Here is a 21,892-nt window from a genome sequence, read left to right as displayed (position 1 = left end):
CCTATACAGGACTGCCTTCAGATGTTTCCTAAAAGTCAAGGATCCTAATTCCTCAAATGTAGTTCTCCACTCAGTTAAGTGGGAAAGGCATAGCTGTCAACCTTCCCTTTTTTTGTGGGAAATTACCTTATTCCAGCACCATTTCCCGCTGCTATCCCGGATTGTTAGATATCCCGTAGACTGTCCCTGGGACAGGTGAGGCTGCTGATCCCTTATTTTCAAATCTGAAAGTTGACAGCTATGGGGGAAAGTCCTTTGGGATGCCTAACGCTATCATACTGTCTGTAAAATATACCCAACATTGTATGCAAAAGATACCCAGGTAAACGGGTGCATTTGTAAGATGGCATATGAATGAACCAGGAAGCTCAGGGGACTGTTTTGCCCTTTCATGCCTTTTGCACACTTCTGCTGCCTGAACCAGCCCAGATGAGCCTCCCACAGCTCTTGCGGAGAGGATCCAGGACTCTAACCTTTGGACCTTTTGTAATTTGCTCTGAACTTCTAAACCGTTTGGCTCAGCTGCTTTCCCACGGACTATTTAAAGGCAGGTCCAAGTGGGGACGCTCAGACTCCCTTTTGACGCTGGACTGGGAGAAGAAGGAGAGGAGAGGGCAGAGCAGCCACAGGGTCAACATGGGACCCCCACAGCTCTGGCTGCTTCTGCTGCTCAGCAGTGCTGCCTTGGCACGTAAGTAGCTTCTGCCATTTAGCGTGGAGGTGGAACGGAAAGGTCTTCCGTTTTGAAGACAGTCCCTAGATATTGCATTTAATAGAGAAGTGGTGAATAGACTGCAATGGCCCGTTGTTCCCATAAGGGATGGTTATCTATTGATGAGACTGTGGATCTATGAAAATCTGATCTAGACATGCTCACTCTGCTGGTACATGCCTGGTTCATTCCACATACCAGGCACTCTGTGTTTTCTGCTTACTTAGCTTTTTACCCCTTTAAGGAGGAGGTTGAGGTTTTGTCAGCTGTGGTGTGACAAGTTAGATTGCATTTGGTGACAGAAATACATGTCTGTTGAAAGGCTCCTTCGTGTCTTCATTAGAGTGCATTCTGCTGTTGTTGTTTTTAAACCAGAGTCTCCAATGTGGCTTATGACATTGATCAAAAAAAGTAAATGGAAAGGAATATGTGTTGGACCATAATAAAAAGCCCATAATTAATTGGAAAATACCTTTATTTGAAACAACCAAAATGTCACTAAATAGTGAATGATCTTTCCAAGTTCTGCAGTTTAAGAATTAAACCCGCAGTGTAACTCACTGTGTAGAGCATTTGATGAAATATGAAGCTACAATCTTGTCCCAAGGACACGCACTGAGGCAACAGTCCTATGCATGCTTTCTGAGAAGAGAATGCCCCCTTTGGACTTTTCAGGACCTGTTCCAGAATTAAACATGCATGGGACTGGGCCATCAGGCTGTTGCAATCCTAAACACATTTACCAAGGTGCAAGACCCATTAGGATCAGAATAAACCCAGAAAGACTTGGGCATCAGTCCTAGCAAAGGTATTGCCCAACCATTGCTTTTGGAGAGCTTTCCCCTTGACTGAAACTAACATTGCTACCTTTGCTTTTTAAAGTCCCATTTAAGTCAGTGGCTTCAAACAAATGGAACTGGGTTCAGGATCGCAGGCTGGCATCCTGATCCCAAACACATTTTTTCCAGATGAAACCTCTGTGGATTTCAGTTGACCTCAAAGTAAGGCTATGGTCCTATGACCAATCACCTGGGAATTTCGAGCACACACACAATGTACTCAGTGGGGCTTACTTCTGAGTAGGATTGCTCTGTCAGCATGCTTCAGACTGGGATGTAAAGTTGCTTCAGTAGTCCCATTGTTTGGAGAGAAACAGTGATGTTCTTGCCTCTGGGTTCAGTTTCCCTTTCTGCTTGGTGGACCTGCATTCTTCAGAAAGTAGGACTGCATCTAATACCTTTGCATTCTTCTTCACTCACTAAAGAAAATAGCACTTTAGCAGGATCAGGTTCTCCACTGGGTTTGGATGCTCAGTGTAACTCATTGCTTTCTCTGGATCAACAATGTGGATTCATCAGCTGTTTGATATGCATGTTACGCTACACAAATGGATCTTTTCAACATTTCAGACAGAGAAGCATATGGCAAATCACATACTCATTCTCATAGCAAAACAGCCTTTGGAAAGGAAGCATATTTTAGCAGCACTTACCCTTTCAAAGCTGACAGTTGTCTAAGCAGCCTGAGGCAGAATGTATATTTTGATGGAGAATGTATATTTTGATGGAGAATGTATATTTTGATGGAGAACAGTTATTGACGAGGACTATTTGCAATAAATTCATTTACCAGCCATGCCGCTCTTGAAGGTCTGTATTTTTCAGACTGAAGCATTATCCCTCACCAACACAATAAATTGTCTACTTGTTAGCAAAGACAAAAATCAGAGTCAACGCAGCTTTATCATTCAATCCACAAACTGCTTGAGCAAACATTTCTGCTCAAGTGGGTCAACAGCAATAAACGGCTTGTTTACAAGGGGACTGTACTGTATTTTGTTCCTCTGGTATATAATTGGAACTGAAGTTGTCCTTTGTTTTAATTTATTTTGCAGAAGATGGGCCTGAAAATTCAAATCCAGGCTGTTCAAGTAAGCAATTTTTATCTGGTCTTTTATGCTCTTCTTCTCTTCCTGGTTTTTTGAAACTTCTGCTCAATGAATTCTGGGGTTTGGGTTTCATATGCTGCAAATAAATATATGTAGCAGAGTTCTGAGTGGCAAGCCAAGAAGACATCATCACGCACTGCTAACTGGCTAGAACTGGCTAGAAAGGGATGATTGCAGGGGCTGCTAACCATTTACCTCCCTGAAGCAGTATATCTAGTTTTAATTGATATTGGGGTTTGGGGGTCAGGAAGTGGGGAGGATGACAAATATAGACAAAATGCATAAATGTGTGTGATGTGCTTCCAAAATTGTAAAGATCGACAGCCTATCCGAAACATGAAATGGGGGTCAATAGAAACGATCAAATCAGGCGGTTATTGGGTGGTGGTTGTTTTTATTTTGATTATGTATTTTGTGGTCTTATATTCTGATTGTATTCTGTGAACCACCCTGAGAGCTGTGGGTATATAAATTCAATAAAATCAATCAGTATTTTTTCTTTGCTGGCTCTTATACCTGCCAAATATGTTGTGAAGCGGGTTTGTGTGCATGGAGGGGGGGTTACATGCATGCCTATATGCCTTCCTGATCCCTTCCTTTAAAACAGTGGTCACCAGCATGGTGCCTGCAGGCACACATATGATCTCAGAGGCTTTCTGTGACTCTTCAATGCCTCCTTCCGCTGCTGAAGTTAGCTTGAAAGAAGCACTTTTCTGTAGCCTACAGAACAGGTTGTTCTGTATTCTTGGTTGTGGCGAGTGTGTGATATACCTACAACAGTTTCTCTGCTTTGCAAGTGGGCCCATGGGACCCCTGCTGTAAAACATGACCCCAAAATGATACCATTATATTATGGGATCCTTACTTGTGCAAAACTCTTTTGCACTTAGAAACTGTAAAGGAGAAGCGTAGCTTCCAACATGGTTGTGAAAGGCAGCAGTTTTGGTTCTGACTTTTAATCATGGGTTCCCTTTGTCTTGCCTTGCTTCTTGTCAGCCAACTTTTCATTTCTTTATGGTGTAGTGGGGGGTTACAGGCGTGGATCTGAGAAATTATGTCTATATTATCCAATATATACAAATGACTGAACTCTTTGTCTACTTCTTAGCTAGTGTTACCCCAAATATCAGAATGTACCAAAGTGTCTTGGCGAATGTCTGAAATGTGATGTGTTTTTGACATTCATATGCAAATTCCATTAATTTCAGACAACATTTCTGAATGCCTGAAAACTCAGTGAATGTTGGCCGTCAGTAGCCTTCCTCTGACTGTCACCATTGCCTTGCAAATGTCCCAAATCACAGACACTCCTTAAAATGTATATAGTGTTTGCCGAAAAATAAAACATTGGAGTGGGTAGCCTGAAAATGACAGGGTCAAGGGATCAGGAAGTGTTTATGAGCAACCTTTGTAAAGTACTTTGTTTGTCCTGAACTCCTTCGCTAGATACTTGATGTTCATTTTGAGGGTCAAAGTATCTGCTGAGTTGGTGTTTTTCTCTCTGTCCCTTGATAAGCTCTGCTTTCCTAATATGGTGTTTTAGCGCCGTCTGCAGAGACTCATGACTTAGGCTGCAATCATAACCCTACTTACCTGGAAATAGGCCCCATGGAATCCAGTAGGCCCTACCGGGGTGAACTTTGGTAATCTTTCATAATATGGAGCCCTATTCTAGGCCAAAAATTGGGGTCCTCTGGGCTTAGTGCCCTGTGCGGGAGAGCTGTCCGCACTCCCTAAATCTGGTGCTGGGACAAACTTCTGGATAGACCTAGTTAGGATTGCTGCCAAACTTACTTTTTCCATCCCAGCTTAGAGAACTGTTACGCATTTTGCAGCATTTCTCAGTTTTATCTTGTTTTGTGTATATACCTTCATAAAAACAAAGTTTTTACAGATGTTGTATCTAAATTTAATAGTACATAGGAATTAGTAAAGTAAATACTAATTCTCTCCTGGATAGCTCAGTGATATAGTGAGCATAGGAAAAAGTTGTCTTGGGTGGCGATCAACTATGTTTTACTCAGAGAAAGCCCACTGACATTAATGGACATGACTAAGTTAGGTCCATTGATTTTAATAGGTTTACTCCGAGTAAAATTTAGCTCAGCTTGTGTAAAAGGTAGGGCTCATTTAGATTTTGTTTTGTGCTGTGCTACCCAGTGTTTTTGAGCTGGTGGGGTTTTTTGTGATCTTGGTTCTTTCCCCCGGGAAAGCTTGCATATTACCACTGAATTGGGGCAAACTCCAGTCTGCAGAAACCTAATTACCATTTGCTCCAATTCAGTGGTAATATGAGGATTTTGATGGGTCTGGATGAGCCAGTTGAGCAAGACCTATTGTTATCCTATAGGAGTAAGTGGACTTCTACGGGACTAGATATGGTTAAATGTCAGTTTGGTGGCTGAAACGCTAATAGTTGATTGGTTTCACTTAGTCATCCATATGTACCAAGTGGTTTGTTGGCAGAGGGCTGGAACCAGAGATCCTCTTACTTAACTGCAGTGGGCTGCAAAGTAATTGCAATGAGCAAAAATCTGTGCAGATGAACAAATGGTTGGAGCTGGTAGCACCAATTGCTTGCTGCAGAGAAAGGGACTGTCTGGAATGAGTTTCCCCCAAGAATGCAGCTGCACTTGTACAACTCAGTGTGCTGGCCATCTTTTCAATACTGTGTTCATGCAGCAAAAGTCCAGTGCTCACAAGTCTGGGTGCAGTAGGTATCCTATTTTCGACCCATCCCTCGGGATCCAGACCTCAGGACCCCTGTTCATGTGAGAGCACATTCAGGATCCCAGTTAACATGCAGGCGTTTGTGTCTCTCTTGTTTGAAAATACTGGTTCTGTTTTGTATTACGCTAGCATGTTAACAAATTTAAACAACACACACCAGCAAACTCCAAATTCACTCTGAAGGGATACCTTCACTTTGCTGTCCTTATCTCTTTATAATCATAGTGAAATGATGTTGAATTTTGTCAGGTTTCCATTTCTCGACTGACAGGGAAAGAAAGGTGCCCTGAAAGTTGTGAAGAGCACACAACAGTGGTTTGAAATCTATTTGTAGATGATGTGGTATATGCTGTCTGTGGTGTTGAGGGCAGACTGATGAGACAGTCCAAAACCAGTCCACACCTTACACAAAGGTTGTTCTGTGCCACCTACTACAGTGGTACCTTGGTTCTCAAATTTAGTCTGTTCCAGAAGTCTGTTCCAAAACCAGGGCGTGCTTTCCCAGAGAAAGTAATGCAAAACAGATTAATCTGTTCCAGACTTTAAAAACAACAACCCCTGAAACAGCAATTTAACATGAGTTTTATTAACTAACGAGGCCATTGATCCAGAAAATGAAAGCGGTAATCAATGTACTGTACTATAAAGTAAATAAGACAGTATTGTAGATGATAAAAATTTAAATTATTATTTTTTCTTACCTTCACTGATGACAGCCATTGTTTGGATGGGGGGCTTTTATCCATTATCGCAGTCACACAATCAATCAATCAGTAGCTGAACTGGGTTCCACACAGTCACAAAAACAAATTAACCAAAAAAGCCTCAAAAACAAAAACGCAAATTAAATAGCAAAAACAAAAGCACCAAACTTAATCCGTTCTGGAAGTTCGTTTGGCTTCCAAAATGTTCAAAAACCAAGGCGCAGCTTCTGATGAGTGCAGGTGTCCCAGAAACAACAGCCAATAGCCTCATCGGACGTTCGGCTTCCCAAAAACATTTGAAAACTAGAACACTTACTTCCGGGTTTTCAGCGTTTGAGAACCAAGGCGTTTGAGAACCAAGATGTTTGAGAACCAAGGTACCACTGTATCTATATAATGCAGTTGTTCAAAAAAAAAAATTTGAAAAAAATGGGGATGTGCAATAGATTTCAATCACAGAACACGAATTCCTTGCAGCATTCCAAAGTGTGATTCACTTTATAAACTGGCACAAGCAGCAAAAAGGACTGCATTTATGAAGCTTACTTGTTATCGCTTGCAGTTTCTCTAAGGAGATTGGAGACAATATACATAGATCTTCTTCCATTTTATTACAACAGTCCTGTGAGGTAGTTTAGGTAAAGGGGTGTTCACCGGTCCAAAGTTAGCCAGTGAGTTTCACAGCTGCGTAGGATTTGAATCAGTGTCTCTCCAGTACTAATCCGACATAGCAACCACAACACTACACTTGACTATCTTTTAGTCTAATCCACCTCAGAAGGTTGTTGTGAGATTAAAGGAGACAAGAAAGGTTAAGTAGGTCACGCAGTGACAGTTCTATGGAAATTCTTATAATACTAATACTGTTGACACCTTGCTTGTTAAATTTGTCATTTCTCTGCCATATACTCCAGTTTCTGGACAATCCATCAATGAATTAAAACACTTTCACATCACTCCTAAAAGTTGATTGCGTTTTACCATACCGCCCAGAGCCATTTAACTAATTCATAAGAAATACCGAAGTGTGTTACAAATAGATAGATAGTTTCCTGTATCCAGCACTGACAGTTTATTGCCATTTCCTCATTCAAGTTTCTGACTGCAGTCAAAGGAACTTTGAGTGTGAAAGAGAATACCGCAGTGTTTTTACACCTACGTAGATGTATGCAAAAATTAATAAAAATCTACTTCCTCATGTATGCCTTGTAGGAGACACAACCAGATTTAAGCACTTGAGGCAATATGTCTATAACTATGAAGCGGACACAGCAAGCGGCGTAACAGGAACGGCAGATTCACACACTGGCTCCAAAATTCAGTGTAAGGTAAGAAGGAAGAAGGAACAATGCCAATTAAAAATATTTAAGAAAGACACATGAACAATGACAAGGGTCTCTGTGGCAAAGTACATACAAATAGTACTGTGGTGGGTGGAGAGTTAGTATTTGGAGGTGAAGCCAGTTGCTCCCCAAAATTTGCTTGGGAAGATGGCTGGCTGCAGTTATTGACTCTAGGCCTCGACTGCGTTTTTAGAGAAAAACAAGCAGGTTACGTTCTTTGGTAACAAGCTTTATCTATTGGTAGAAGCCTGAGAATAGTTCTGAATCTCTATTACATCAATCTCAATTATTTATTTTCTTGACTCCAGGCCCTTGAATATATAGCCCCTAACACCAGTGTCTCTCATTTCTACCATCTGGGAATCAAAGGTTGCCCATTTGATTTGGATTCTAATCCATTCCTGCTTATTTGCTAGTTTATTTGCCCCAAGCCACCGGCATCATTTCTGCTGACACTGCATAGCCATCCACCCAAAACTAAGAGAACATTATCACTGGTTAATAAGAATCCCTCAACCTGCAGTTAATTTAATTGGTTGCAGAAAATCTCGTGTCGGCTTATATCACATTCTTTCTGTTTCAGGTTGAGCTGGAAGTCCCACAACTATGCAATTTCATCCTCAGGACAAGCCACTGCTCCCTCCGGGAGGTGTCTGGAATTGACCCTGAGGGAAGGCCTATACTGAAGAAGTCAAGGAACTTGGATAAGTTTGCTGCTGACATGTCCCAGTAAGAAAAGCTGTCTTAAATTATATTTAATGAGCCCTAAGATGCGGGTGGCGCTGTGGGTTAAACCACAGAGCCTAGGACTTGCTGATCAGAAAGCTGGCAGTTCGAATCCCTGTGACGGGGTGAGCTCCCATTGCTCGGTCCCAGCTCCTACCAACCTAGCAGTTCGAAAGCACGTCAAAGTGCAAGTAGATAAATAGGTACTGCTCCAGAGGGAAGGTAAACGACGTTTCTGTGTGCTGCTCTGGTTTGCCAAAAGTGGCTTAGTCATGCTGGCCACATGACCTGGAAGCTGTATGCTGGCTCCCTCGTCCAATAAAATGAGATGAGCGCCGAAACCCCAGATTCGGCCACAAATGGACCTAATGGTCAGGGGTCCCTTTACCTTTAAGAACACATAAGTAGAGTCCTGGTGATAATGGCCAAAGGCCTATCTTCTCCAACTTCCTGTTTTCATGGTGGCCAACAAGATGCCTGGAGGAAGTCCACAAGCTAGACATGAGCATGACAGTTCTCTATCTACTTGTTAGCCTAACAAGTATTATTCAGAGGCCATAGTTCTTGTAATTTCTGCCATCTGTCAAGAATGATAGCAGCTGCACAGAGCAGTGGTGTCTCCAAGATGCAACTAGAGAGTGAATTGTTAATTTTAAAACACAAGATACTGGAGCAAATCTAAATGCTCACCTCATAGTTGTCTCGTTAGGATTTTTGAAATCATATTTTGGACACAAACACAGAGCTGTCAGGAAGGGAGAGGAAATGGAATGGAGTAGAATAGAGTGTCCTAAAGTGCCACCACAATTGAAAAGAATATTGACAAGCTGGAACATCTGCATTTCTTCCCCTAAATGTTGTTTTTATTTGTTTTGCACAGGTATGCGCTGAAATTCAGTGTTCAAGATGGGAAGAATTTCCAGCTGTACCCTGAGGACAATGAGCCTATGCACATACTCAACATCAAGAGAGGAATAATCTCGGCTCTCATGGTGCCCATGGAGACAGACGCCAATTCCCAAACACTCTCTATGGTAAGTTGCATAGTCATCCATCACTTTATTTTCCTTTCATCTATGTAGTGAAACCTAGCTGAATGGCCAAGATGAAAGGACCTTCTCCCAATGGAAAAGCCAACCTTGGATCATCAGGGAAGTCTCTCAGTTAGGCTTCAAATGATGTTGGAGACGCAAACAATATGTATATTTTCCTCCCCTTAGGATACTGTATATGGAAAATGCGACAGCGACATTGAAATAAGAAGCAGGAAAGGCAGCAACGCGGCAGACATTGCAGTCAGAAGAAACCTGAAATCCTGTGAAAACTTCAGCCCCATCAGAAATTATGTCAGCCCACTTGCCCTCGTTAAAGGCTTGGTAAGGAGCATGAAATGAGTATTAGACTAGCTTGTATTTCTGATACTACCAGCTTCCGGATATTATTATCTTTTTTTAAAAAAAATAATTTTTATTAAAGTTTTCCAATTTAAAACAAATTAAATCCAATTTATAATCTTTTTCCAATAACCAGGACTTCCCCTCCCCTCCCCCTCTTGTCTTCCAGTTTAACAAATCAATTCAACAAATTCTTATCCCCAAATTACACTTATCGTCAATAACCCAATTTTTCGAAAATTCCCATCCCCTAAGATCGACCTAATTCCCTTCCACGAGTTCCCCCCCTTCAAGAATAATGCAGATAAAAATAAACAAGATAAAAAATAGTTTTGCACCCTTTGGATTCCAGATTTCCCTCCCCCCTTTCCCGGTTGCGTTCCCAATATCCCTCGACATCTGATATCTTCCTGGGGTTCCCACATCTCACTAAACCCAAACCTCTCTAGTCCTTTACCAGTCATTTTTAAATTCGAATGTCCAATCATAGAAGGAGTCTATCTCAAAAAGGGGCCCATTTCTTCTATCCAGATTTTTATATCCAGGAGCAAAAACTCCAATTTTATTTCTGTAAGCTTGTCAAATCTGAATGTCCCAAATGTTCCCACTTCCAGTTCTGTCCAGATCTTGTTATTTCATTATTCTTATTAATCACACTCCTCCTTTTTATTTTTTGCTTTTTCCCTGCTCTTCTGCCGAAATGTTCTATTTCCAAAAGTTTCTAGTTTCTCTGCAGAGGCTTGTTATTCAGGAGCAAAACATTGCGTCATGTCCCTTTCATTTACATCCATTGTTTTCTGTAGTGTGTAGACCTCTGTAGACAAAATAATGTTCCATTTCTGCAGTTTCCCAGGAGATAAAAAGTTCTGTTCAACTGTTCAAATTTCCAGTCAAAAACACTTGCAATATCCCTCAGCTCCTCTAGATGGATTTCAGTAACTGAGTTCCCTTCCAGATCACATCCACCAATCCAAGTAGCTTGTTGATCCTTATTTGAAACATTTTATATCCAATTTATAACCAATGTAACCGGCAAAGTCCTCATAACAAAGTCTCTGTTTTGTTCTTCCGTTTTGACAGCTCTTTGACAGCTGTCAAAACCTCCGTTTCTCTTCCCCAGGCATTTTCACCAGTCGCTCCCGGGGTTCCGGGGGGGGGGTGCTTTTTAGTTCAAATTCCACTTTTCTCCTCCAGCTCAATCTTATATTTTTCCCTCGCGAAGTCACTAATTCATCAAGATAAGGTCACTCTCAATCTTAGTTGTTAAGTCCTTTGTTTTGGCTCTTCTACAATTGGGGGGGATGACTTCCTTTTTATACCCCCCCCCCCCGCTCGCTCCGGATTTAAAAAATTTATCCCTCTTTTTAATCCATATTCCAATTACTCACGGATTGTTCTTTTGGATCCAGATTTTCAATGGAAGAAGCCAGCGCTCTCCACCGAATGGCATGCGGCTTCGCTCGGCAGGGGAAGCGGCGGACTCAAAGCACCCCCCCCCAGGCGCCCGCTCCGAAGCCTTTAAAAAGGCTCTTTCGCGGGCCGGGGGGGGCTCAAAGGTGCCAGCCGAGTCACCATGTCCATGGGGCTCCGTGCCCATGGTTTTTGCGGGTCCCCGCGTCGCCGGCGCGGTAGAACCCAGCCCCTGCCGAGCCGGCTCCCTCGGGAGCTCGGAGGGAGCCCGCCATTCGGCGATGGCGCCAACCCGGAAGTCCAGCTTCCGGATATTATTATCATCACAGGCAAAGCTTGACTTCCAGCTTATCAATATACGGGAAAACAGTCTTTCCTAACCCTAGAGTGATAAAACAATTTTATTATATGACCAAGATTCACAATGCAAGAAGCATGTTTGTAAGTTACCCATAACTCTCCCTCAGGGTGGATATTAAATTAAAAAGAAAAGAAGGAAAGTATTTTTATGAGGTTAAATCCACTCTGTAGGTTGCTTCATTCTTAGGTAGGAGAAATGGCCCTCACCAAAACAATGAGGTGAGCCTAAGCCTTATGCAGAAAAACACAGGTTAAACTGAGGCATGATGGGTTGGGGGCAAGGCGGAGAAGAAATTGAGGCCCTCCATTTGGAAAAAGAAAATCCAACCATTAGATGATTCTGCCTCTGGAATTAGATTGTGCATTTGTTCTTGAAACCTGGGCATTTGTAAAGTGTTAACTTATTACATTGTACATTTAACTGCTTGGCTAGCATGATCCTGCCATGCAATGGAGAGCATTTTTACCTGATCAGAGACACACCTGATCAGAAATACAGGGAAGCAGATAAGTGGCCAGCCTCCCTTGCCACACTTAGCAGGCCAATATAGGTGACAGTACAGCTGGGGGAGGGGAATGGCTACAGTGCAATTTGTTTTGTTAGGGCAAACAGTAAGTTAACTCTGCCACCCTTGTGTTTTGCAGAATACACCAATGTCCACCCTGATAAGCAGCAAACAGCACTGTGAGTACACCATCGATGCAGCGAAGAAGCACGTAGCTGAGGCAACCTGCACGGAAGAGCACTTGTTCCTACCTTCATCATATAAGTAGGTTTCATGTCATGTCTCTCTTAACCCCTTCCCTATTAGGGTTATAGGCTGTGGTTGAAATATGTGTATTGTATACAACTTTGCATTTAAAAATGTTTCTTTTCCCCCTTATTGCCCACTAGACAACAGTATGGCATGATGTCCAAAGTCAAACAGTTTCTGAAACTTGAAAACACTGTGCAAACCAACAACAGAGACATAGATGGTAAGGCTTTAAGAAATCGCTCTCAGATTGATCTGTTTCCTATGGGGCATATGTAATGCAAGGGATTTTAAGTGTTCAAACTCACAAATGTAGAGAAAGGCTAAGCACTGGCTACATGCAATTTCCCAATATATAAAGAAAAAAGGAGAAACCTATGCTATGTTTGTGGTATGTACAGCTGGATGTGACGAAGACATGTTCCTGGATCCATCTGTGTTTAAAATCCCAACCCATCAGGCAAAGGGGTTTCACATACCAGTGATAATATGAACGAACTGAGACCGTACCCATCAGATGAGCACCACACAATGTAGGGCTTCTGAAAAGACAATCAGGGAACTTCATGCTAACTCAAAGTTTCCATTTTCTGTAAGGTTGTTTTGAAGGGCTCAGAAGGCCATAAATTATTTGACATTTTGTCACAATGAGGCTATTTTTTACTGGGGAGCATGAAGGTTTTGCTGTTTCACAACCTGATAATTTGAACTCTTTGAAAATCGTAGTTATATATATAAAAAAAAAAATAACCCCCATGACCAATACGAGTTGGTTTTATCACAGAAACACTGAGAATACATGGATGAGTTTTTTATGCAAAAATGAACATAGAATCACAGAACTGTAGAGTTGGAAAGGGATCACGAGGGTCATCTAGTCCAACCCCCAGCAATGCAGGAATCTTTTGCCCAACATGGGGCTTGAACCCACAGTCCTGAGATTAACAGTCTCATGTTCTATTGACTGAGCTATCCCAGGGGTGTATGTAAGATCAAGATGAAAGGTTGTATCCAATGGTGACTTTTCTCCAGTAGAAAGGAATGCCACTGGCACAAGACAAAGCACACAATTTTTGCCAATGGTCTCTACCCTCCATGCCATTACGTATAGTGATTGAGAGGGTCCCTCAACTCTGAAAAGCAGAGCCTAGGGATCTCTGAAGAGCCCAAGGATCTGCAGTAGGTACGGTAGGTCAACAAAAACAGATTATCCCATGCCAGTGTTTTCCATTGGCACTAAGTCACTGTGGGATACAGCCTAGGGCAGCATATTTATATTTTGCAAGGCATTATTTTTTGGGGTTGTAGAGGGTGTCCCAGCAATGCAAACATACAGCATCCTTCTGATAATATGCATTTTATGAGGTTAAATCCACTCTGTAGGTTGCTTCATTCTTAGGTAGGAGAAATGGCCCTCACCAAAACAATGAGGTGAGCCTAAGCCTTATGCAGAAAAACACAGGTTAAAACAAGGTGAGCCCGGCCTTGGCTGGGGAGAGCGGGGTATAAATAAAAAATTATTATTATTATTGTTGTTGTTGTTGTTGTTGTTGTTGTTGTTGTTGTTGTTGTTATTATTATTATTATTATTATTATTATTATTATTATTATTATTTCTTGGGATATGATTTACAATGAATTGAAAAAACTGTTCAAATATACTTTCCCAAAAAACCAGAAGCTTTTTTGCTGGGGTTGATAGGAGATGAAATAAGAAAAGCAGATCAGAGATTATTCATGTACACTACAACTGCTGCCAGAATCTTAGTAGCCCCAAAATGGGAAACTCAGGAAATACCAACATTAATGGAGTGGCAGACAAAAAATGGTTGAATATGTGGAATTAACAAAACTGACCCACAGAATCCGTAACCAAGAGGAAACACAGTTCAGAAGTGAATGGAGTAAATTTGTGGAGTATATATGTAATAATTGCAGAAGTTTAAAGACTGTAGTAGGATTAAAATAAATCTTATGACATGGACAGAAGGATGTTAAGAATCTGTGAAAAAGGAAGATTAATATGAAAACCTCTGAAGGGAGGGAGGGAAGTCCGTGCTCGATAGAGAGTTGAAAAATAAGTGTACATAAGATTGTAGAACATTAGTGTATTTATTTTGTTTTGTTTGTGTTAAAGAAAACTCAATAAAAAGCATTTTTTAAAAAAAGATAACATGCATTTCTTTACAGTCAATGGCCTGGTAAAGAGAGGCTTGTCCTCAGAGAGTGTGGAGGCCAAATCCCACAGGCATGGCGATGCTGTTCTGAGAGTCCTTCAAGAACTGCAGAAACTCTCCGTCTCCCAGCAGAACCAGAAAAGAGCCAGTCTCTTCTACAGATTTGTGACCGGACTGAGAGGCTTACACAATGCTACTCTGGGTCCTCTGGTGCCAAAGATGATGGAAACTTCCAGGTATTTTATCAACAGGAACAGAGTAAATATGGAAGCAGTCACAGTGAAAGCAGCTCACTGGTTGTTTGGTCAAAAGCTTTGTTGCAATAGTCCACTGTTCAGGTGTTGCAATGGGAAGACAGAAGTCGAGAGTATGCACCGTGCAAAAGTGTGGGAGAAAGAATATTGGCCAACATGGGGTTTTATTTGCAGAGGTCCCAAGGACAACAATTAAACATTTACCTTCCATCAGATAGTCTAATACACCCATGATCCAGAACGAAACCTTTCTTCTCGGTATCAAAATTCAAGAGGCCACTGAGTTCATGACAGAGGTGAAAATAAAATTAGGGACTTCCTGATTTGGGTCAGATACCACTTATAAAGCATCTTTAATATATTCTCCTAAATCAAACAGCAAGCCAAAAAAAATTACCATTCTATTCCACATTCCAAATTCCCAAGCCAAGAATTTAATATTATGTCCAATATCTGATGCCCAGTGTATAATAGCAGCCTTAGCCAGCTCATCTTTAGTTTCCCATTCTAACAAGATTTTATAAAATTTAGATATTAATTTTTTTGTTATTCCCCAATATGGTCTTTCCCCTCCAAATTCTGATCCGCGCCCCCACCTTGATACTTCCTCTCTCTTTGTCCTTCCCAAAAATCTCATTCACTTGAAAACACTGAAACTGATCTGTAACTACAGTGGTGCCCCGCAAGACGAATGCCTCGCAAGACGGAAAACTCGCTAGACGAAAGAGTTTTCCGTTTTGGAGGTGCTTCGCAAAACGAATTTCCTATGGGCTTGCTTCGCAAGACGAAAATGTCTTGCGAGTTCCTGCAGGGTTTTTTTCCTCCCCCCCCCTTTTTCTAAGCTGCTAAACCACTTATCCGCTAAGCCGCTAAGCCACTAAAAGCCGCTAAAAGCCGCTAAACCGCTAATAGCGCTAATCCGCTAAGCCGTCAATGGGCTTGCTTCGCAAGACGAAAAAACCGCTAGACGAAGAGACTCGCGGAATGGATTCTTTTCGTCTTGCGAGGCACCACTGTATTCTTTCTCTTTTAAAAGTCTTATAATTAAATTAAAAGTCTTCGAATTCAAGGAGATCTTTGGGTGTTCCCCAATTCCCCCCCCCCATGTTTAATTTTTTAACTGCCTCCATTGGGGATAGCCAACATGGCGGTCTTCCTTTCTCAAAGTTCTTTATATCTTGTCCAAACATTATAGAGGCTCTTCCTGATCACATGATTAAAGACTCCCTTGTGCACTTTAGTCTTATCGTAGTACAGGTAGCTATGCCATCCAAAAGCTTGGCTGTATCTTTCCAAGTACAAAATTCCTGCATCTTTCAATTCTACCCACTCCTTCATCCATCCCAAACACGCTGCCTCCACCAAACCCCATTTCCATTAGGCTGGGGAGGGTTGGTTGGAGGCAAAGTGTCACACAACACTGGCATAGCATTCCCCATTCCACCCACCAAATGTATTGGCGGGCATCTGCTGTGTTATGATATTTTAGTGTGTGTACACACATGGTCATTGTTTTTCATTTATTAGCACATTTCTATAGAATGGTGGGTACGTATAAAAGTTAACAGGAGCAGAAGTACCAGAAATAACAATAAATGGCTGTGTATGGATGACATAACGATGGTGCCATGATGGTGTCAAATCCTTTGTGTCAGGTTTGAAATTTGTTGGTTTGTTTCCTTTCAGTTCGATCACAATACAGGCTCTGACTCAGTGCGGTACCCCAGAGTGCTTTGGTGCAATCCTCCAAGTCCTGAGGACAGGCAACGTCGATTCACTTGTACTGGATGCCGTCACATACAGCCTGGCGCTGCTGCCTTCACCCTGCACGAAAAGGATACGGGAAATCCTCAACGCGGCCCAGTATCGCCCAAGCCGAGCTTCTTTTTATGCTTTGAGTCACGCCGTCAACAGGTATGTGGCAACTGGGTGTGTTTTTGACCTGAAATTGATTTTTTAAGGAATATAATGTGGTTGCAGCATTGTCTAAAAGACCTTTATCCAACTAGCTGGTTGACAGCAGTGCTATTGTCAGGGACCGTGCTGAGGAAGGCTACACTGAGGAGGAATGGTGGGAGCCTCCCTCTCCCCCTGCTCCTTATCCAGATCCTGAATCTTCCCAGGAGCATGAGGACAGTATAGATTTGGATCAGTGGTTTGCAGAGGGGCATAGTTCAGAAGGCAGAAGCTGGGAAATACTGGATGGGGAACAGCTAGGAGAAGAAGCACTAGGAGAGAGAGGGTTAACAGATTCACTGTCTCTGGAAAGCATCCATCTGCTCTCTCCAAAATCAAAAAGAGCTGAGAAAGTGGCAGAACAGAAAGCACAGAGGGTACAAACTCAGGTTACAAGATGTAGGAGTGACGTGGGTGACTAGGGACATAAGGGGGTGTGATCCTTAATTGGGAGCACCGCCATTCCTAGGAAATGGCTTCTTTGTTCTCTCGCTGTGATCATTAAAGTTTTTAACTTGTAAGAAGACTCATTTTCCTTTGTTCTGCTTATCTACTGCCAAGGTGGGGGGCGGGGGGCAGGAGGAAGCTGATTCCCTGAAGCCTGACAACTATGGTTGCCGTGAGGAAATTCCATGGCAGAGTTACCACCCTTTCTAAGCCCTATCAGCTTGGTGCAATGGCTTTTCCTTGCTCTCTCTTTTTTTTTGGGGGGGGGGTATTTATCCCTCTCCCCTTACAGTCAATGGAATGGAATACACCAGCACCATATTCACGCACCGAGTAAACATAAAGAATATGTGCTTTCCCCATGAAAGCTATTGTTCATATGCAAGCTTCAGTGTATAGGTTGGATTGATTAATTTTACTGAACTACTGATAAGCTGTCAGCCATATAAATACTGTTTGTATTTAAGAAATATTTAACCAGATACGGCAGAAGAAAAATAATCATGATCTACAAAATCAGGGAGAAATCTGAGGCTTCCTCAGTGTTATGTCTCCAGAAGTTGTTAGATACACCTCCCGTCATTCCTGGTCACAATGGAGTCAAATGGCATCAACAGGCTCTTTGTTTAAGTAGGCAAAATGCAAGTCTATTATAGAAAAAGATATCTAAATATGGGAAGTTTCTTTTTTCTTCTAGGAGAAAAATGCATTTTGTTAAGGCTTGCAATTAACATCTTAGCACCTAAGTTTTCCATGCAGCTTTAAAAATCTTTGATACGATTTCCCTTTCTTCCAGATTCTATGATAGCAACAGGATAGTGACAGAAGAAATAAATGATGTTGCTAATTTTATGGTGTCACAGATCAGCAACGAATGCTCTGGAGATGAGGAGCTCACCTACCTGACCCTGAGGGTATGTTTTTGTATTTTAGTTTAAAAATGCATTTGCCCTTGTTTGCATGCTAATATTCCCTGGCTGGGAGAGGGAAGCCCCTATATTCACCTTTTTTTTAATATGATCCACAGGCCATTGGCAATATGGGAAAAGTGATAGAAGATGCCAGTCCCAATGTGAAACAGTCTCTGAAAATGTGTATTAGAAGTAATGAAGCATCACCTGCAGTCCAGAAAGCAGCCATTCAGGCACTGAGAAAAATGAGCATCACTGCTGAGGTAAACAGAATGTATTGCATGTTCCCCTCCCTTCCATAAAATTATGCTTTAAGCAATCAAACAAATCACATTTTGTTTCTTAGTAACTGTGCAGACCTTGTGTAAATTAGCACTAGTGGAATCTAATTATATATTAAATGTAGCAATGTCAGAGAATATTGTTGTTTTGTTGTTGTTATTGTTGTTGTTGTTGTTGTTGTTATTGTTATTACAGTGGCACCTCTGGTTACGAACTTAATTTGTTCCGGAGGTCCGTTCTTAACCTGAAACCGTTCTTAACCTGAGACCGTTCTTAACCTGAGGTACCACTTTAGCTAATGGGGCCTCATGCTGCCGCCGTGTGATTTCTGTTCTCACCCTGAGGTAAAGTTCTTAACTCGAGGTACATTCCTACTTAAAAGCAAGAGGCTCATTGAATCACACTGGTGATTGCAGATAACCTTTACAGCTATGATCGACCTCAAACAGCATCACTCATTATTAAAATAAACGTTGTGTGCGGAAACGAGGAGAACTGAAATTCAATTGTTTCCTAAACCAGAAGTCAAGCCATTTCTAGTTGCCATTTTTTGTTCTTTAACTTTACTTTGTTCATCTTGTTACAGGACCAAGGGGTTCTAGTCAAGGTCTTCCAGGAGGCTTCTTCACCAGTTGAGAAACGTCTGGCAGCTTATCTCATGCTGATGAGAAACCCTTCCTCATCTGACATTTCCAAGGTCATTAAAAGTCTTCAGAAGGACAAGAATGAACAAGTGAAAAGTTTTGTAGCCTCCCACATTGCCAACATCTTAGATTCGACAGACCCTTACACTGAATTGTAAGTAATTGTTTTAAAATCTGTTGATATAGCTTCAAATTTTTATCTATGATTGATTAATGGAATAATCGTATTAAATCAAGAGTCCATAAGGTAGATATTTACATAGGCTAGTAAGAGCCAGCTTCTTTATCTTGGGGGACCAGGCTATCCCTGACTAAGGTGCAGGGCTTTTTTCCAGCTAGAGCTCACTGGAGCTCAGCTCTGGCACCTCTCAGGTGGGCGCCATTGCCATGACCCATGAAATTAAGAGACTCATGCTCTACCAACTGAGCTATAGGTTTATAAGAGAACAATGGAGGAGTTCATGGTGAGTTCCGGCACTTCTTTTCCTAGAAAAATAGTACTTCTAAGGTGTGTATGAGAGCTAGAATGCCCCCCCTCCAGCCATGTTGTAATCAAAGGGATAATGGCACAAATTGCTACACATTTTTTGTGGTCTGTGGTGCTGCTGAATTAGAAGGGAATCAGCTACATTGGAAGAAGGAAGACTCTCACTAAATTTCAGATAAGGGGACCAGATTGGGCTAGTGGGCTGCCATTTTAGCCTTTTTTTGAACCATCGCCGGAATTGCAATATAATTTGGCTCCCAGCACCAAAACCCCATTTTATATGTGGCAACATGTGAGGGTGCTTTATATTTTCGTCCTGTGAAGCTGACATTTCAAGGTCTTTGTGAGATTCCTGCTACTCCCATTGGTAAGGCACCAGAACTCTAAGCCATTAAGTATAACGTTCCCTAAAGAGATGCGAATAAAAAAATATTAAATGGAGTTTTTATGCCAGAAACCTACCATAGCTGAATTCTACCTGAATATTGTACAAAAGATTGTATTAATAATTTTGCCACTCTGTTTTAATGTCATCAGGCTCAGAGGAAAAATTAATGAGGCTCTTAAAGGAGCCCAGGTTCCACCAGCCAAAGACTTCCGAAGATTTTCACAAAATTATCAGGCTTCCAAGACGCTGTCTCTGCCATGGACCGATGGTCCAATTTCAGGAAAACTGGAAGGAGACCTGCTGTTTGATTCAAGCAGCTATGTACCTAAGGAATCCATGCTAAGAACTACACTGCAGTTGACTGGACTGAATCCCATAGATGTGTTTGAGGTATACAACAGCTTTTTTAGCATTTACTTCAGTCTGCTTGCTATTATTGACTTCAGCATATAAATGTATCTGTACAGTGGTACTTTGGTTTTCTAACAGAATGCATTCCAGGAGTCCGTTAGACTCCTGGAACTGTTCAGAAACCAAAGTGCGGCTTCTGATTGACTGCAGGAGTGTCCTGCAGCCAACTGAAAGCCACGGAAGCCGCGCTGGACGTTCAGTTTCCAAAAATCGTTCAAAAACCAGAACACTCACTTCCAGGTTTCAATCGGTTGGGAGCCAATTTGATCGGGAGCCAAGGCATTCGGCTCCCAAGGTACGACTGTATTATATTATGTGCTACTATTTTCTATACGATGCTTTTTCAGCCTTAAAGCAGTGTACAAAGGTTAAAAATTCAAAATAACAGCAACTTGGTGAAATTGGAAATCATGTGCACACTCACAAGATCTCAGCTATCAAAAGGTGCAAGAAATGGCAGGGTGCCAGTTGTCAATTGGAGCAAGAATAAAAATGAAAAAATATGGCCAATATGCATGATGGCCTCTATGTTTACCTGCAGTATGAAAGGCAGTATATCTCTGAATACAAATCACTGGCGGAAAACAGTGAAGGAGGACTATCACCCTCACAACTGCCTTTTGAGCTTCTCACATGCAACAGATTGGTCAAGTAGAAGGCAAGATGCTGAATTAGATAGACTTTTGCTCTGACCCTTGAAAGGGAGCTGGTGGCGCTGTGGTCTAAACCACTAAACCTCTTGGGCTTGCCGATTGGAAGGTCGGCAGTTCGAATCCCCGCGACAGGGTGAGCTCCCATTGCTCTGTCCCAGCTCCTGCCAACCTAGCAGTTCAAAAGCACGCCAGGGCAAGTAGATAAATAGGTACTGCTGCGGCGGGAAGGTAAACGGTATTTCTGTGCACTCTGGCGTCTGTCACAGTCCTCCATGCTCCAGTAGCGGCTTAGTCATGCTAGCCACATGACCCAGAAAGCTGTCTGTGGACAAACGCTGGCTCCCTCAGCCTGAAAGTGAGATGAGCTCCGCACCCCATAGTCGCCTTTGCCTGGACTTAACCGTCCAGGGGTCCTTTACCTTTTTTACCTTTACCTTGGTTTGACCCAGCAAGACTCTTCTTATGTCTTGCTAACATCTTGATATCAGAAGACAAGGCTCATGAATGCAATGACCTAAAATAACAGCAGCACACGATTAGTGTTACGTCCGAAAACACACAACTGAGGGGAAGTCAAGTTAAGTGACAGCATTACCCGCAAGCTAGACCCTTGCTTGCTCATTCAACTCTCTATTTTATACATTTGCGGCTTGCCTGTAGAATTTCCCCCTTCCAATTAACTTGGAGTTCTCAAGTGAAAAAAAATACTCTTCTATTACTCACTCTGCTTTGTTTTATTTTTTCTCATTTCCATCAGATCGGCTTGGATGGGAAAAGCTTTGAGCCGACACTAGAAGCCATGTTTGGACCGAATGGGTTTTTCCCTGACAGTGCCACAAAAGCTTTGTATTGGGTAGATGGCAAGGTGCCAGATGAAGTTTCTCAAGTGCTTTTCAAATATTTTGGGTACGCCAAGGATGGAACACAAGATCAGGTATACCACAGTTTTCTAGGTGAAACGGTGCTGTTGGCTTTTCAAAACAAACCCTTCAAGCCTGTAGCAATGTCTGAATAAGTTTTGTGGGGTGTAGTGGTTGAAAACCACATTTTATCATAAGGCTGTACAGCGGACCCTCTGGATATGAATTTAATTCATTCCAGGGGTCCATGCGCACGGCATGATAGAGCGCTTCTGCGCATGCACACGGTGCACAGAGAGCTTCTGCGCATGCATGAGTGGTGAAACCCGGAAAATTACTT

General features: G+C 42.1%; 1 protein-coding gene across 1 annotated transcript in view; it reads left to right on the top strand.

The window, feature by feature from the left end:
* The first annotated feature begins 556 nt into the window (after window positions 1-556).
* Window positions 557-21,892, top strand: part of APOB (apolipoprotein B) — a 47,408-nt gene continuing 26,072 nt past the window's right edge. The window contains exons 1-15 of the mRNA XM_081856634.1: window positions 557-691; window positions 2,607-2,642; window positions 7,307-7,422; window positions 8,021-8,166; window positions 9,044-9,197; window positions 9,384-9,539; window positions 11,973-12,097; window positions 12,223-12,305; window positions 14,273-14,495; window positions 16,200-16,427; window positions 17,713-17,830; window positions 17,944-18,090; window positions 18,696-18,907; window positions 19,778-20,018; window positions 21,450-21,626. Of these exons, the coding sequence (XP_081712760.1) occupies window positions 637-691; window positions 2,607-2,642; window positions 7,307-7,422; window positions 8,021-8,166; window positions 9,044-9,197; window positions 9,384-9,539; window positions 11,973-12,097; window positions 12,223-12,305; window positions 14,273-14,495; window positions 16,200-16,427; window positions 17,713-17,830; window positions 17,944-18,090; window positions 18,696-18,907; window positions 19,778-20,018; window positions 21,450-21,626 (2,217 nt within the window). The 5' untranslated portion in view covers window positions 557-636. The remainder of the gene's footprint in view (window positions 692-2,606; window positions 2,643-7,306; window positions 7,423-8,020; window positions 8,167-9,043; window positions 9,198-9,383; window positions 9,540-11,972; window positions 12,098-12,222; window positions 12,306-14,272; window positions 14,496-16,199; window positions 16,428-17,712; window positions 17,831-17,943; window positions 18,091-18,695; window positions 18,908-19,777; window positions 20,019-21,449; window positions 21,627-21,892) is intronic.

The sequence above is a fragment of the Podarcis erhardii genome (assembly GCF_964252035.2).
Source record: "Podarcis erhardii genome assembly, chromosome: 3".
NCBI lineage: Eukaryota > Metazoa > Chordata > Lepidosauria > Squamata > Lacertidae > Podarcis > Podarcis erhardii.
Note: the sequence above shows the minus strand (reverse complement) of the source record. Positions and strands in the feature narration are given on the sequence as shown.